The sequence below is a fragment of the Lissotriton helveticus genome, chromosome 6 (genome assembly GCF_964261635.1).
Source record: "Lissotriton helveticus chromosome 6, aLisHel1.1, whole genome shotgun sequence".
NCBI classification, from domain to species: domain Eukaryota; kingdom Metazoa; phylum Chordata; class Amphibia; order Caudata; family Salamandridae; genus Lissotriton; species Lissotriton helveticus.
Genome location: NC_136067.1, coordinates 878,333,845 through 878,349,584, shown reverse-complemented (window position 1 = coordinate 878,349,584; position 15,740 = coordinate 878,333,845). Strand labels below are relative to the sequence as shown.

At 45.9% G+C, this 15,740-nt stretch overlaps 1 protein-coding gene across 2 annotated transcripts in view; it reads right to left on the bottom strand.

Annotated features, from left to right (window-relative positions):
* The window catches only part of CEP85L (centrosomal protein 85L), a 519,352-nt gene that overhangs the window by 274,799 nt on the left and 228,813 nt on the right, over positions 1–15,740 (bottom strand). For both annotated transcript variants that reach the window (XM_078648480.1, XM_078648481.1), the window contains exon 3: positions 13,807–14,579. In XM_078648480.1, the coding sequence (XP_078504606.1) occupies positions 13,807–14,579 (773 nt within the window). The remainder of the gene's footprint in view (positions 1–13,806; positions 14,580–15,740) is intronic.

The following is a 15,740-nucleotide window of genomic DNA, read 5'->3' as shown; positions in this document are numbered from 1 at the left end:
ATAATTTCACAGCAAAAATTAAACGCGCTCCGTTTGGCTCGGTCATTGGAGGCTGTAAGAGGTATACTGTAAAGTAGGGCGACAGCAAATTCGCAGTTGAGATGTCAATAAATTCGCTACGTAGTCAGCCACTGAGAGCTGCAGTTACAATTAATGTAAAGTACATTTACCATACAAAAGGAATGCAGAGCCAGTTAAGTACTTAACATTGTGCACACAGGCAGTACACGCCAGGTCTCTGATGGAGGCGCTGTTGTGCCAGAGGAGAAACTCATTCACGCAGCCACAAATGAGGAGGAAACAAAGGCATTTCACCACCCTTATGCTACCCAAAACCCTATGGCCAGACGCAGACAAACTGTTACAAAGTCACATGGGACTGATGCAAGTGCATCCCTCATCCGCTGTAAAAGAGGCGAAAAACTGTGTTCCTGCCTAGGAGGCATCAGAGAGGTACTGTAACCTCCCACTTGGAGAATGCATGGTAAGAGAAGAGACGAGGGGCCCATTCAGCATTTATATATAGGAGAAGGCGTAACCTGGCATACATTATAAGGACATTGCAAGTCACCAAGTAGTTCCATAACCACACAGAGGAAGGAGGCCGAAGGCCAAGGTGCTTTATAACGTTATGGAACTCCAAGGTGACTTGAAATATCCTTATGTATGCCAGGGGGTACTTTATGTCATGTGATACATGGCAACATCATCACAAACATGAAGAAAAAAAATAAAACCTCTAGTGCAAAATTAAACACATCAAAAACCTGTTCGATAAGTGTTGCAAACATTTTTAGAAACAGTTCAATAAAAGTCTGTTTAAAAAAAAAACTACAGTAGCTCAGAAAGATTCTAGCTTTCCAATGAGGAGTGGAAAAAATGAGCATTCCCTCTGCTAGTCGTTGTAAACTATTAATAGAGAGCAGAAGAAAGAAAAGCAACATTCAGTTTTCCTTCCTAAACAGTGGCCTCAAATATGCTCCATGATCTGACCTGCCTTTTACCTTTGCTGCTGGCAGAAAGGCATTGCGAAGCCAGGACTCAGCTGTAATAACTTATAATAGTTGAGTTCTGGTTTATTTTCTTTATAATCAGCGACTGAGTCAAAAGTCGACGATTTCAAAGAAACGAAAGATTGCCATTTATACAGGGTTTACAGAATCCCATCTTTTATAAAAGTCTATGCATCGTGAAAGCAGAAAAATACACAAAATAAGCAATGGGCTAGCCAGAAGCCCCCCATTAGGATAGGCATTGTCCACTAGACCTATGAAATAATACGGTGCCACTGCATGACACATGAAAGCAGCTCCCTTCACATGGTCCCAGTGAATCACTGATATCACACAGTGTGCATACAATGAGCTGGAAACCCGTACAGAGTGCAGGTGTTCAGCTCACTGTGTGGAGCCTCTGCCCAGCCGATGTCCATCAAGGGTTTTACAACTGCCACAAGGAGTAAGAGGCAGGCTGAGAAGCCTTTGCAATTTTTAGGTTGAGCATTCGAGACCTCTTGTATATACTTAAGTATATACTTATATGTACTTTGGGGGCTCTGGAAATCAGCCCTGGGACTTGTCTACTTCTGCTTAGGGACTTTTTTACTGCCTCTATTTAACTGTCTTGATCAAAAACGGCCAGTAGAGGTCAGTAAAACACCAGAATTGCTTTCTGCTTGTTCAACTGCCTCTAACTGTCTTGACAGATAAACGACCAGTAGAGGTCAGTAAAATACCAGAATTGCTTTCTGCTGAGGGACTTTCTTTTTTTTCTTTTTCTGGCAACTGCCTCTATTTAACTTTCTTGATAGAAAACGACCAGCAGAGGTCAGTAAAATTCCAGAATCACTTTAGCATTCTCTAGATTCCAGTCCATAGAAACTGTGTTAGGCTAACCTTGTAGATTGTTTTAGTCACTTTTGTACTTAGTACTGCACTCCCTACACCACACACACTATGCTCACATTGGGTTTTATGACCACTCCTAATATTCAAAAACATCCCTGAGCTCCTCTCTCGCAGCGAAGGGGCTATAGCCAGCTAGGGTCGTGGCGCAAGGAGGCATCCCGATTATGAAGCATGACATCTCTGGTGTGTAGGGAAACCGTCCTTAAAAGGGATTCCCCCCATCTCTAATCTCAGCTTAGTCTGTTCCACACACCACTCGTCTTACGCGACTTTGGACCCGAGGCCTTTTGTGTGTTTCATGGTGGTGTGGTGAACCATGCCCATTGCCTGATGGTTAAAGACTGTGTGAGCACAGTGTTGCTGGGTATTTAGTCTCCTACTCCTCCCACTAAGCCTGTGGCGGACGCTGGGTGCGGGCGAGTGGGTGCTTAGTTTGCTGACTGTCTGCTGATCACTAGCAGATATTTTAATATTTGTGTGTTATATCGCTGATTACTAGCGTTTTAACAATTATTGTGCATTTATTGATTTTACTGTGTACCTCTTGCTCTATTTCGTTACCTGAGGCGGAAAGCCGGGTGACTTCTTGGTCGTTTGCTTTCTCTATCACGATTTTTATCTTTACCTTTCGGTCTTCAGGCAGTTGCGCCGCGCAGCACTTTCTTTCATCGTCCCTTATCCTCACGGCCGATTTGGAGCCGCAGGGTATTCTGGGACCAGTAGGCCTTTCACCTTGATAGCGGCCATCTTGGGGGGATGCAGGCCCGCTGGTCGGCGGACTAGTGGTGCGGTCTCTCGCCGGCGACGCCATAAATTTAGAGGCCCTCGGCTCCGCGCAGCGGACGCGCCTCTGGCGCGCCAAAGGAGCGCCTAAGGAAAGCCTAAGGAAAGCCCGTCTGCGCCCGTCAGCGTCCCGGATGCGGACGGGTGCAGGAGGGGCTGGGTCTTTGCTCCCTTTTTTCTGGCAACATGCTGAGATACACTGCGGATGAGCTCACAATCCTCAGGGGTAAGGCTGCAAATTGTTGTACTGTTTTCCCCAGTCGGCCCAAGGGCCGGAGACGTTGCCCCGGCTGCGGTTGGCGACCGGGCAATGTCTCCGTTTCCATCCCCAATGATCTGCGTAATAAGAGCATTTGTTTACTTCTGAATACTAGATCTTTGAGTAAACATGCTTTAGATCTTTATAACCTATTGTCCGAAATCAATCCCATCTGTCTCTTTCTTACCGAGATGTGGTTGGGTGACTGCTCGGGCCCTGACATAGCCACTGCACTCCCTCCCAACTACGTTATTTTTAGAAAGGACAGGGTTAACGGCAGGGGAGGTGGCGTAGCAATAGTGGTGGACAAGCGTTTCACCTGTTCCATCCTTCAAACCTACGACATTCAAGGGAGCGAGGCCCTGGGCTTCTCTCTATCCTTGTCCCCGCAACAATCCTGTACAGGGCTACTGACGGCTCCTTTCATGAAGAGCTCCACTCGTTGGTTTCAGCACTTTGGCTAAAATCTGATCATTGTCTACTTCTGGGGGATTTTAACATTCACATGGACACGATGGATGATGCAGACACGATTAAGATCCTAGATACTACCTTTCCACTGGGCCTCATTCCTTATCTTTCCGTTCCCACGCACAACAAAGGCCACACTCTCGACCACATTTTTTCCACTGTTCCGATTGGCGTGTCCACCCCAGTACCTGTGCTGTGGTCGGACCACTATTTAGTGAATTTTCAGATCTTGCACTCAGACAAACGTTTCTCAAGTAAGCATGGCCGCCAACCTCAGACTTTACGAGCTTTTCACCGCATTTCCCCTGACATGCTGGCGCAAGCTTTATTATCCCACCCTTGCCAGCTGTCAGGTAGTCTAGAGGCCGACCTTGACATCTTGCAAACATGGTTTGTGGAGTGACTAGACGAACTAGCCCCTGCTACGATTACCCATAAAGCCGCATGTCGGGCCTCTGCCCCCTGGTTCACCGCTGCTTTGACTGAGAAGCGGCGGCAGTGTAAGAAAGCGGAAAGGGTCTGGCGTCGCCATTATGATCTCATAGCTAAGATGGCTTACAGGTAATCCATTAAATCGTACCATAATGATATTTCTTTGGAAAAGAAAGCCTATTTTGCCAGAAGAATTGAGGCAGCTACTACCGCCAGCAAAGAAATATTTCCAATTGTTAAAGAATTTACTTCTCCCACCATGAGCACTCCCACATGTTCTCACTCTGAATCTTGGGTCATCCAACTAGCCGATTTCTTCGCCAACAAAATTAAGTCCATTCAGGACTCTTTTCCATCCTTCGGTGCTAGGGCAGCCTCTTGCACTATTGTCCCCCCTTCTTCGTCCCTGAGTGTGGTGGGCCCCACTCTCTCAAGTTTTCCTTGTTTATCTCTCTCGGCCTCTTTGGACCTTCTCCCCAAATTAAAATCAGGCTCTCCACTGGATCCCTGTCCAGCAAAGTTTCTCGCCAAAACAGCACACGCGATCAATCCCCTAATTAATCACGTGCTCACGGGAGTGGTGCCCCCGGCATGGAAGCAGGCCCTTATCCTGCCACTCTTGAAAAAGCCAAATCTGGATCCTTTGGTACATGCCAATTACAGGCCCATCTCTCTCCTTCCAGCTTTCGCAAAGGTTGTGGAGAAGCATGTCCACTCTTCCCTCTCCACTTTTCTTGAAACCAACAATATCCTGCATTGCACTCAGTCTGGCTTCCGTACAAATATGAGCACGGAGACAGTGCTGTTGGAAGTAACTGAGGCAATCAAGGAGGTTCTGGATTCGGGTGGTAAGGCGATGCTGGTGATGCTGAACTTATCAGCGGCCTTTGACACCGTCCCCCACAGTGGTCTCCTTTCAAGAAGACTCAACAAGATTGGTCTGCGGGGGGCGGTGTTCAGCTGGTTCGAGTCCTTTCTTGCGGACTGCCGTCAAACGGTCTGGGCCCCCCGTTCTCTACCGCGGTGCCGTCATTGGAGGTAGGAGTCCCTCAGGGCTCAATTTTGAGCCCTACTCTTTTTAACATCTTCTTGGCCCCTTTGGCGGCGGCACTGGCGGAGTCGTATGGTGCCCAGATCGTTTCATACGCTGATGATACCCAGCTCCTCTTCTCCTGTGAGAAACATTCTGACTTCAATGGAGAGAGCATCAGAAGTTGCCTTGGGGCAGTGTTTGATTGGTTCCAGCTTAACAGCCTTAAGTGCAACTCGGACAAATTCGAAGTGCTCTTTTTCGGCTGTCCCCCCGATCCTAGGTGGCAGTTTTGGTGGCCCGAGGCCATGTTTCCTCCCTCCGGCGCATCCTCTAAGGCCAAGAATCTGGGAGTGAAGATAGACAACAGCCTCACCTTGAAGCCCCAGATCCTCGGCCTAGTTGGTAAATGCTTCGGCCCCCTTAAAATGCTTAGGAAATTTCTTCCTTTGCTTTCTCACGCTCACAGAAAAATCACCGTGCAGGCACTAATAGGCTCTCGTCTCGACTACGCTAACGTGCTCTATCTCGGACTTCCGGAATATCTTTTATCACGTCTGCAAATTGTTCAGAATTCTGCCGCGCGAGCTATCTTTGGCCTCCATCGGAGAGCCAGTGCAAGGGTTCTCTTGAAATCCCTTCATTGGCTTCCTATTCGGAAACGCATTGTTTTCAAGGTGCTCACGCTGGCTTTCAAAGCTCTTCACGGCATTGGTGCTGAATATATCAGGAAATGGTTGGTGTTCTACCAGCCATTTAGAGCGCTTAGGTCAGCTTCGCTGGCCTTGGCCGCGGTTCCTGCTATTAGGCGAGCCCGTGTTGGAGGTCTTTCTTTCAGACGCCTGGCACCACAATTGTGGAATGCCTTGCTGGTCTCTCTGAGGAATAACGTCAACCTGTTAGCCTTTAGGAAAGAGCTTAAGTCCTGGCTTTTTGTTCAGTAGAGTCAGTGACCCTTCACCTGCCTGGTATGTAGCGCCGGGACACTCTTCGGAGTAGCTGAGCGCTATATAAAACACACAATAACATAACATAACATGTGAAGATGATATGTTTATTTCGCTCTTTGTGCTGATGCAGACGTCTCCTTGGAGATCGGTGATAATAGCGTGCCCTTGTTTGGTCTCTAGTGCTGTTGAGAAAGATGGGGAAAGAGACAATATGGCATATCTTGGATTTTCTGGGCATATATCAGAGGTTCTGTCAAATTCTTTATGTTTGCAGCTGACGTACCTTATCGGCAAGTGCTGTTGGGAGCTGCGTAATAGTGGACTATACTGCATAATTGTGATGTGTTCGAAGCATATGAGGTGTTCTGTCTAAAGTGTTCCGTTGGTTATTTGAGTCACATCTCAGTGGCTTTTCCTATTAAAAGAAACAAGATAGACAGCTATAAGTCATATAATGTGCCTTGTTAGAAATATGTGTGTCTGATGTAGTCTGCTTGTTGTCGGAATGGCCCTTGGATCCAAGCAAAGACTGCAAACTTTACATTACAAAGATTAAATAGCTATTGTTTTCTTAGGGCAAGAATTGAAGAAAAACAGTACTTTCATATCAGGAAGTGGAGAGATCTGGCCGCAGACGTTCAGTGACACACCATGGTACTGACTGAACCTGTACTAAAAGGTAATGGCTTACATTGCACAAAAAAAGACATAGGCAAACTTAATAGGTTTGACGTAGGAACTGTGAAAATCAATAGAAAATGATGCGTACAGTGCAAAGCAATTGAAAAGGGTTGCTTTGTGTATAGTGTATGGATAAGACAACTAAATGCATACAGATGCATTCCAACATAAAACAGTCCCTTATGCATGCCATTGTTTTCTGAAGGATACACCTAAACAGCCAATCGAAAGAAGGTGGGACTAGATCCTAGATGTAACTGACAGTGCCGCAAGGCAATGGGGGGGTGGTTCCTGTGTCAAGTACCCAATGGCTGAAGAATGCTAACCTAAAGCCTTAGATGATGTAAAGCATACACATGGGTTAGCCAGTAATGAAAGGAGGCATTACACCTCAAACCTATAGAGAGGACTGGGTCTTTTTACAGTCAGAAAGTCTTGTGCATTAACATTTCTAGCGGTGTTGTGAGTAATACATCTAGCAAGCAGTTTGTTACCCGCACAGAAGTTTACCCATGACTGCTGTCATTCGACCGATGCTGAAAACACGGGCTTGAGTACAGTATATATATATATATATATATATATATATATATATATATATATATATATATATATATATATATATATCCAAACGAAAAGGTTGCCCTTGAGGAAACGCCAACACAGTGGGTGAATATCTCCATAATTTATTTTAGGCAGCAGGCACAGCATAACATCTCTCTCCCACAAAAGAATGCCAAATGCATTTCGGGCTCCCGCCCTTGCTCACTGGCTGTTCACAGAAACATCTACAGCTGTGTGGACTCAATATCAATACACCCCGCCCCAGTGGGACTTCTTGCCTCAATGCTTGTTGGGTGTTGAAGTCCATAAAAAACCATAGTTGGTGCTGATAGACATTCGTGTAAAGTTCAAGCCCGAAATGCATTTGGCATTCTTTTGTGGGAGAGAGATGTTATGCTGTGCCTGCTGCCTAAAATAAATTATGGAGATATTCACCCACTGTGTTGGCGTTTCCTCAAGGGCAACCTTTTCGTTTGGATACAAGTGCGGCGCGCCTCGTCGCGGAAACGCCCCGCCGCCTGACTAGCGGTCCATTGGCACTTGAAGAATCGGGTGCCATGAGGAGTTGGTGATTCCGATATTTTGGGACTGAACACTTGCAGGTACTGAGGTGCATCTCCCCCATGGAACCCACTTGGGGAAAAAAGTTGAACTTTACACGAATGTCTATCAGCACCAACTATGGTTTTTTATGGACTTCAACACCCAACAAGCATTGAGGCAAGAAGTCCCACTGGGGCGGGGTGTATTGATATTGAGTCCACACAGCTGTCGATGTTTCTGTGAACAGCCAGTGAGCAAGGGCGGGAGCCCGAAATGCATTTGGCATTCTTTTGTGGGAGAGAGATGTTATGCTGTGCCTGCTGCCTAAAATAAATTATGGAGATATTCACCCACTGTGTTGGCGTTTCCTCAAGGGCAACCTTTTCGTTTGGATACAAGTGCGGCGCGCCTCGTCGCGGAAACGCCCCGCCGCCTGACTAGCGGTCCATTGGCACTTGAAGAATCGGGTGCCATGAGGAGTTGGTGATTCCGATATTTTGGGACTGAACACTTGCAGGTACTGAGGTGCATCTCCCCCATGGAACCCACTTGGGGAAAAAAGTTGAACTTTACACGAATGTCTATCAGCACCAACTATGGTTTTTTATGGACTTCAACACCCAACAAGCATTGAGGCAAGAAGTCCCACTGGGGCGGGGTGTATTGATATTGAGTCCACACAGCTGTCGATGTTTCTGTGAACAGCCAGTGAGCAAGGGCGGGAGCCCGAAATGCATTTGGCATTCTTTTGTGGGAGAGAGATGTTATGCTGTGCCTGCTGCCTAAAATAAATTATGGAGATATTCACCCACTGTGTTGGCGTTTCCTCAAGGGCAACCTTTTCGTTTGGATACAAGTGCGGCGCGCCTCGTCGCGGAAACGCCCCGCCGCCTGACTAGCGGTCCATTGGCACTTGAAGAATCGGGTGCCATGAGGAGTTGGTGATTCCGATATTTTGGGACTGAACACTTGCAGGTACTGAGGTGCATCTCCCCCATGGAACCCACTTGGGGAAAAAAGTTGAACTTTACACGAATGTCTATCAGCACCAACTATGGTTTTTTATGGACTTCAACACCCAACAAGCATTGAGGCAAGAAGTCCCACTGGGGCGGGGTGTATTGATATTGAGTCCACACAGCTGTCGATGTTTCTGTGAACAGCCAGTGAGCAAGGGCGGGAGCCCGAAATGCATTTGGCATTCTTTTGTGGGAGAGAGATGTTATGCTGTGCCTGCTGCCTAAAATAAATTATGGAGATATTCACCCACTGTGTTGGCGTTTCCTCAAGGGCAACCTTTTCGTTTGGATATATATATATATATATATATATATATATATATATATATATATATATATATATATAATGAAATCTCTTCTACAAAAGTAGTCTATGGTTTCAAACACCCGGTGAAACTTTCTGGTAGAAACACTGCAGCAGGGGTGCAAATATTTCACATCAAAATAAATATCGCAGCGATTAAAAACATAGGATTGCTCAGTGGGTTGAGGGCTTGGTGCACATGTCTGTACGTAATTTTCAAGTCATAAGTTTGAATCATTGCTGGGCAACTGCAGATTCTGAGGCAAACAAAATGAATACCACAGAACTATGGAATAATAGTGCCTATTTGTTAAATGCCAAGATGCAATTATGCTTGATAATACACAAGTATGCATAATTATTAACTTCATCACGTGAGTAAGGTACAAGATAAAAGCCACTGCAGAGTACACATAACCACGATTTCACTTTCATGAAAGCATCCTCTGTGCAGGAAATGACTACGCATTTATTAAGCTAATCCAGGACAAATATGGATTTTCTATAAATGGTGGATGCAAGCACGACTGAAGCCTTGGCAGGCCGCGTGCGAGCTGAGCCCCGTCACTTCCCGCGCTGCCGCCTCAGACTGGCAGTAAAACCACTCGGGCAGCTAATGGACTTCCGGGAGCGTCCCCTGGAGGCACGGTGTGCTCCACTGTTCACCACAAAAAGCTCAACCCCGCGCTCTGCAAGAAGCACCTGCGTCACGCGCAGACCGGATGTGCGGGTCTCTGCATCTTCAGGTTCAGAGTCAACACGGCAGTATTGAACGCTTAATTTCTGTGAAAACCTACATAACTGTGCTGATTCGGAGACATGTTACTTACATGTATGGGTACACGCCTGCCTTAAATATACTGCCAAAAATATGGGATGAGTACAGAGTGCAGAGTAGCTCTTCTGGGATGTCTGGAAGATACATTTCAGGTCTTTCAGGAAGGATATGTTTTACTAATCTACTCAAACTGTGCTGTTTTGGGCTACTACGAAGCCTGCTATTGAAGAGGTTCATAACTAGCTGGGCTCCAGTCTGAACTCTAAAGTTCTCACCTCCAGGGCTTAAGCGTGTTGTGTGGTGACTGAGAATCCCAGGCCGCGTTTGGCACATTTTACATAAGGGAGCCTGGTGACTATGCTAGGGCTTACACTTATTCATGTGCCTATTTTTCTCCCAAACACGTTCCTATGGCTGGCTACCCATTATCTCCTTGGCCCTGCTGACAAACCAAATGTCAACTTACCACAACGAGTGGGTCAATATTTGCATAAAAACATTCAACACAAACTACATTTCCAGCCGTGGAATGTACACTTAGCTGATTATGCCTTCGACCTTCCACGTTGCAAGACTAGGTCTACCCAACCAGCCGCGAGAATGCGATAAACCTCTCTGGTGCTTAATCAATTCAAAATAAAACAAATTTACAACAGAAAAGAGGACAACGGGTTCATGTGCTTGCTTCATAGACATATATAAACCTTGCAAGTTACTGGTATGAATCTTAGCATATTCATTCAGCAATGTATCATTGCAAGGTGGATAAAGCAAAAACCACAAGTGAGTTGTATAATATCGATGGCTGACAATTTTAGCCTTCTTGAAAAATCTTGGCCTGCACCCCTCTAATTTGGTTAGTTACCAACACATGTTGCAGCTCCTTCAGACACTGCAGCAGATCAGACCTGCACTTGCACCTATCATGGTAGAATCTTCTTTGGTTTTATTAGCTGCCCATTCTTCAGTGAAGCACAGATGAGCTGGTGCCCTAGGGGACATCATGTGCTTGTTGGATGGGTTTCCACACCTCAGAGGTATCAACAAAGGCGTTTTCTTCCGCCGGATGGCAAAGTAGATTGGAAATTGGGTTTACATTATTAAAACGCTCATGAAGCCAGACAGCGCTCATTTACACATTTCACGTTGCTCTCCACTCATGAATCCTGAACCACAGTTGCATGAACTGGAGAAAAACAAAAGCATGCTTTGTACAATGCACCTTGCCTCCAACTGGGCAGGACACGGTCTTTCATTACATTCATGTTAAAATCTATGTTCAACTTCCCTTACACATAATACTAGTATTGGCAAAGCCCATAGTTCTGAAGCTGGCCTGCCTTTTGGGTTTGTCAATGTTTGTTTTTTATGTCTTTTACAAAACTTTACTACTGTGGATGCTGCCAAGCCCAAACCTGTCTAAAAATTAAAATATTTGTGGCATTTAAGGGAACTATTTTGTGTGTGATAACTGTGTGAAAGGGAACTTGTCCGCTCCACTGGTTTCAAAATTACGCAGTTCGTATAAAGTCTTCAAATTGGCCTGCAATCCTGTGACAGCAGTGCTACTATAAAATGAAACAATGTTATGTCTTTTAATTTCAATACAAAGGCTCGTTTTAATCCTAACCTTTTTTATTGTTTTATTAAATGTAACTCCTTTTGATAGCAACCAACAATGTTCTGAACGCAACGGTTTTAATTAAACATGCATAATACATTTCTTACTTACTTACACATAAAACAAGTATTGGCAAAGCCCATAGTTCTGAAGTTGGCCTACCTTTTGGGTTTGTCAATGTTTGTTTTTTATGTCTTTTACAAAACGTTACTACTGTGGATGCTGCCAAGCCCAAAACGGTTAAAAATTAAAATATTTGTGGCATTTTAGGGAACTATTTTGTGTGTGACGTTAACTGTGTGAAAGGGAAGAATGCAGTCACTCATAGGGAAGTCGGCTGACACACTGCCCCAAGCTGTGAACTGTGGTGGGAGGAAGATAAATGTGAATGACAAAACAAGAGACCAATGGATGAAGAGGGCTGGTAGAAAGCATCTATATGTAAGTATATTATACATATTTTAATAAAAACACCAGACATTTAAATGCCTTTTGGTCAGTCAGTCCTAAAGGTGAGTAAAGTATGTGTGGTTTAATGGTTTGTCACATTGCGCTTGACTAATTGTGGATGGTATTTTCTGATGGAGTAGCCTGTAAAGCATCATAATAATGTTTACAAAGTTATATCTCAAATGTCACATGCAATGTTCAGTAAGTATTAAACTAACTTAGTTAATCAATTGCGGAATAGATACATTTCTTATAGATAGAAGAAATTTGCAGAAATGTTGTGATTCATACTAAGCAACAGGAGATATTAGGATAGGATCTAAGAATAGATTACCAAGCATAAAATCCTTGATAGTTCAGGCGACAAAATCCCATATGCTGGGGATCAAGGTTTAAGGTTACAAGTAACAGTTTGTAAAAACCGAGCTAGGTTCTTTAGACTTATCTTTACACAAAGCAAGTACATGCAGTAACGTGGCTGCTCCAGACCATGACGGTAGGTGGCATTTCTTTAAAAATTTCCAGAGGCAGCCGGGCAAAAAAAAGATCAAACCCCTTTTGGTGAGGTACCCTTTGCATGTAGCGGCAATGGGAGGTGCATTTTATCGTAGCGTGGGCATTGGAAGAAATAAGCACCTTATCCACTATGAGCATTCACACATGATAGAAAGATTATAATCTCTAACGAGTGATACAGAATCTCGGATTCTTCACACTTGCAGTCTGACAACGGTTACTGTCACAATGGACTGGGGCCAATGAAGAACACAAGGAGAACGTTCGCTTGTTTGATGAAGAAATCGGAAATTAGGTTTTCAAAGCAAGGGTAGGCTATTGCGCACTAGGTTGAATCTGTGGAAGACTGATTAAGGTTTTGCAGGGCTTTCGTCAGAAGCATTCCAGTTCAGCATGCCCTGGGACCAGCTGAACTGGAATGCATCCCCCAGAGAACTATCCAACAGAAAGTGTAAGACACAAAACTGAAGAAACTTCCTGTTCTGGGCCAAGGCAAAAAGTTCCACTGATGGACACTCCAATCTGGAGAAATCACCTTGGTCACTAACGGCGTACTTCCTGCTCGTGGTCCTCCAACAAGAACAGACCGAGCGTCGGCCCTCATGTTGAGGGAACCTGTAAGATGAACCCAACCTGGACAATCCCTTGTTGCTCTGTAACCTCTTCCCACAATCCACTTGCCTCCCCATATAGGCTGCACAAACCTACAGCACCATGCATGCAGATGTAACAAATAGTGGTTTTGTTGTCTGGCAGGATCTGAAGGACACGTCCTGCCTTGAAGGGCGAAATACCTTCAAGGTAAGCTCCAGCACATTTACACATTATAAGCAGACAATGCTCCGAGGCACAAAACAAAGATCCTGAGCCAACATGTTGTCCAGGTGAGCACCCCAGTCCAGGGAGGAGATGTCCGTGTCCACAGCAGCCCATGCTAGCAGAAGGTGAAAGGACAACCCACCTACAGATTGGAGCCTAGTCACTTAATAAATGTTCTCACCAAATGTACAAAGATGGGGTAATTGTCTGGGCTATGACCACCCGGCTACACTCTTGATGAGTTTTTTCCTTAAGCAGCCGTTGTCGTCTTTCTTGATATAGTTTCATACACGTGCAGCGCAGGTCTAAAGCAACAGCAGAAAGTTCAACAAGAGGATTTCTTGGAGTTTCTATCGGTAATGCAGGCTAAAGATGGCTCAGTAAATTGACGTTTTCTGCAAAAAAACTCGTGATTTTAGGACACGTGTTAGTTCCTGGCAAGGCCTACTTGTCCTTCTATTATTCTAAGGTCAGTACACTGTCATTACATGAGATTAAAGAAAAAGCGTTCATTTACATGGTTTATAAACTGCCGAAGACACATATAAAACAGCATTATTAAAATGGCAATGTTTTGAGTTGGTGCAAATCAGACATTATGAAAGTTAGCTCTGTGGCATTGCTGCTACTGACGCCCACACGATGGCGGCACACGTCCACTTTTGGCATGACGTCTTACCTGCGTGTAGTCAGTCTCGAGCCGGAGCAGCTCCAGCTGCTGCTGCCAGGCCGCCACGCCGGCCTTCTCCTCCGTCGTCCTGTGGTCCACGGGGTTGGTGTTAAACTGCTCCGTCAGCCACATCTGCGTCCTGACCGAGGGCTGAAGGGGCACGCCGGCCACCGCCTGAGGCCCCAGGGGGACGTACCTCTGTCCGTAGGCCTCGCTGCTCGACGCGACAGGCTTGCTCTCGGGTAAGGCACAGTACGTCATGTCCAGGGTATGCCTCCGGTTGGGGGAACCGGAAGTACCAAAGTCGTCCTTGTTGCAGTTATCGAATTTGTACTTGCCGTCGAGGCCCGAGGAGGCCTTCCTGCGCAGTTCTTTGTCCTCGAACCTCAGCCTCTCCATGCTCTGGTGCAGGCAGCCCGGGCCGCTGCCCCGCTTGGGCTGGGGCACGGCGCCCTCGCTGCCCAGCCGCTCCAGGCTGCACCTGGACCCCCGCGCCTCCTCGCTGCCATCATGGCTGCCGCCGTCCGAGGCGCTCAGCTTGGACAGGGACGACCACTTCCTCATGGGCCGGGAGTCTTTCATGTCCAGGCAGGCATCGGGGGCCCTGGAGCTGGCCCCCGAGAGCGAGGGGCCGGAGCTCCAGTCTGACCTGCTGGACCTCTCCGCGTCCCGGTGTTTCTGGTGCGAGGAGCTGGAGGGCGAGGGCATCACATGGGCAGTGGGGATGGAGATCATGGACCGGCTCGGCTTGAAGGATGAGGACGAGCTGGAGGTTGAGCGATCTGGGGAGAAACGATAGAGATGATGAATGAAGGAACTTTGTACATACAACGATTGACAGCAGTTTGTTGACAGGTGGCTGAGAAAACAGAAAACTGCAAAAACAACAATAAATTGACAGAATGCAGGACAATGGCATACACCCAGAAGCACTTTTCACCCTAAGTAGGATGGGTATGCCCAGATGTGGGTCCCTTGCCTCACTGTGCCATTGGATTCAGTCTAGCCTGGCTGATGAAGGGTAATACCCAGAAACCGGTCCCAGGATGCTTGTTTACGGTCCAGGGAGGACCTGGCTTGGCAGTCCAGTCTGGACTGTTCCCATGAGGCACAGGGTCAAGACTGATTTGCATATGGCTGGGTCTAAACTGGGGTGGCATGGTGAGCTAAAGAACGATGGATTTAACCCAGATCTCTTGACTGGGGGTGAATGTATGATTTATTCAGCATTCAGTCCATCATTTGTTTGCGTCGCGAAAACAGAAAACAGCAGCAATTCCTTTCTTTTTAGTCTCTCTACACTTTATTTCAAGTATCAGCATAGGCCCACCTACCTTTCTGGGTCCCAAAACATTTGATGCAGTTGTTAGCTGTCGTATGCTACAAAAAACTGATCATTCTAAAAACTCATTCAAAGACTGCAAATTTGTGCTAGCAATTGTACAGTTCCACTATTTTATTGTTACTAAAGCATTTCATCATACTTCTATATAGGATACAGTTATTGAAAAAGCAACACATTCGTCAATGAGCAGAAACAATCCCAATGAAACACGCACTGCATGCTTTTAAAAAATGTTGCAGTACGTCCAATCCAATAGAGATTAAAATATTTGTCCTGACAGTTAACATATAAAAAAAAACAGAGAATCACGCCCTGCATCAGGTTATTGCATGGACTCCATTTGCATGGTCCAACGAGGAAGTGCTCTGTACAGGGAAATATCCTGAAGCAGTCTATGCACAAAACATTCAGCCACACCTCATCGGCTGTAGGGCTTTTCTGCAAGATATGCAAGTACCAATCTGCTCAGCTGAGACTAAGTTGCGATGTTAAAAGGACCAGAGTTCTACAATGTGGGAATAAGGCAAAGCACCTAAAACAAGGTATGGAGGATTAACGGTCACCGTTGCATTACCCATGGAATCAAAGAAGAGACAAA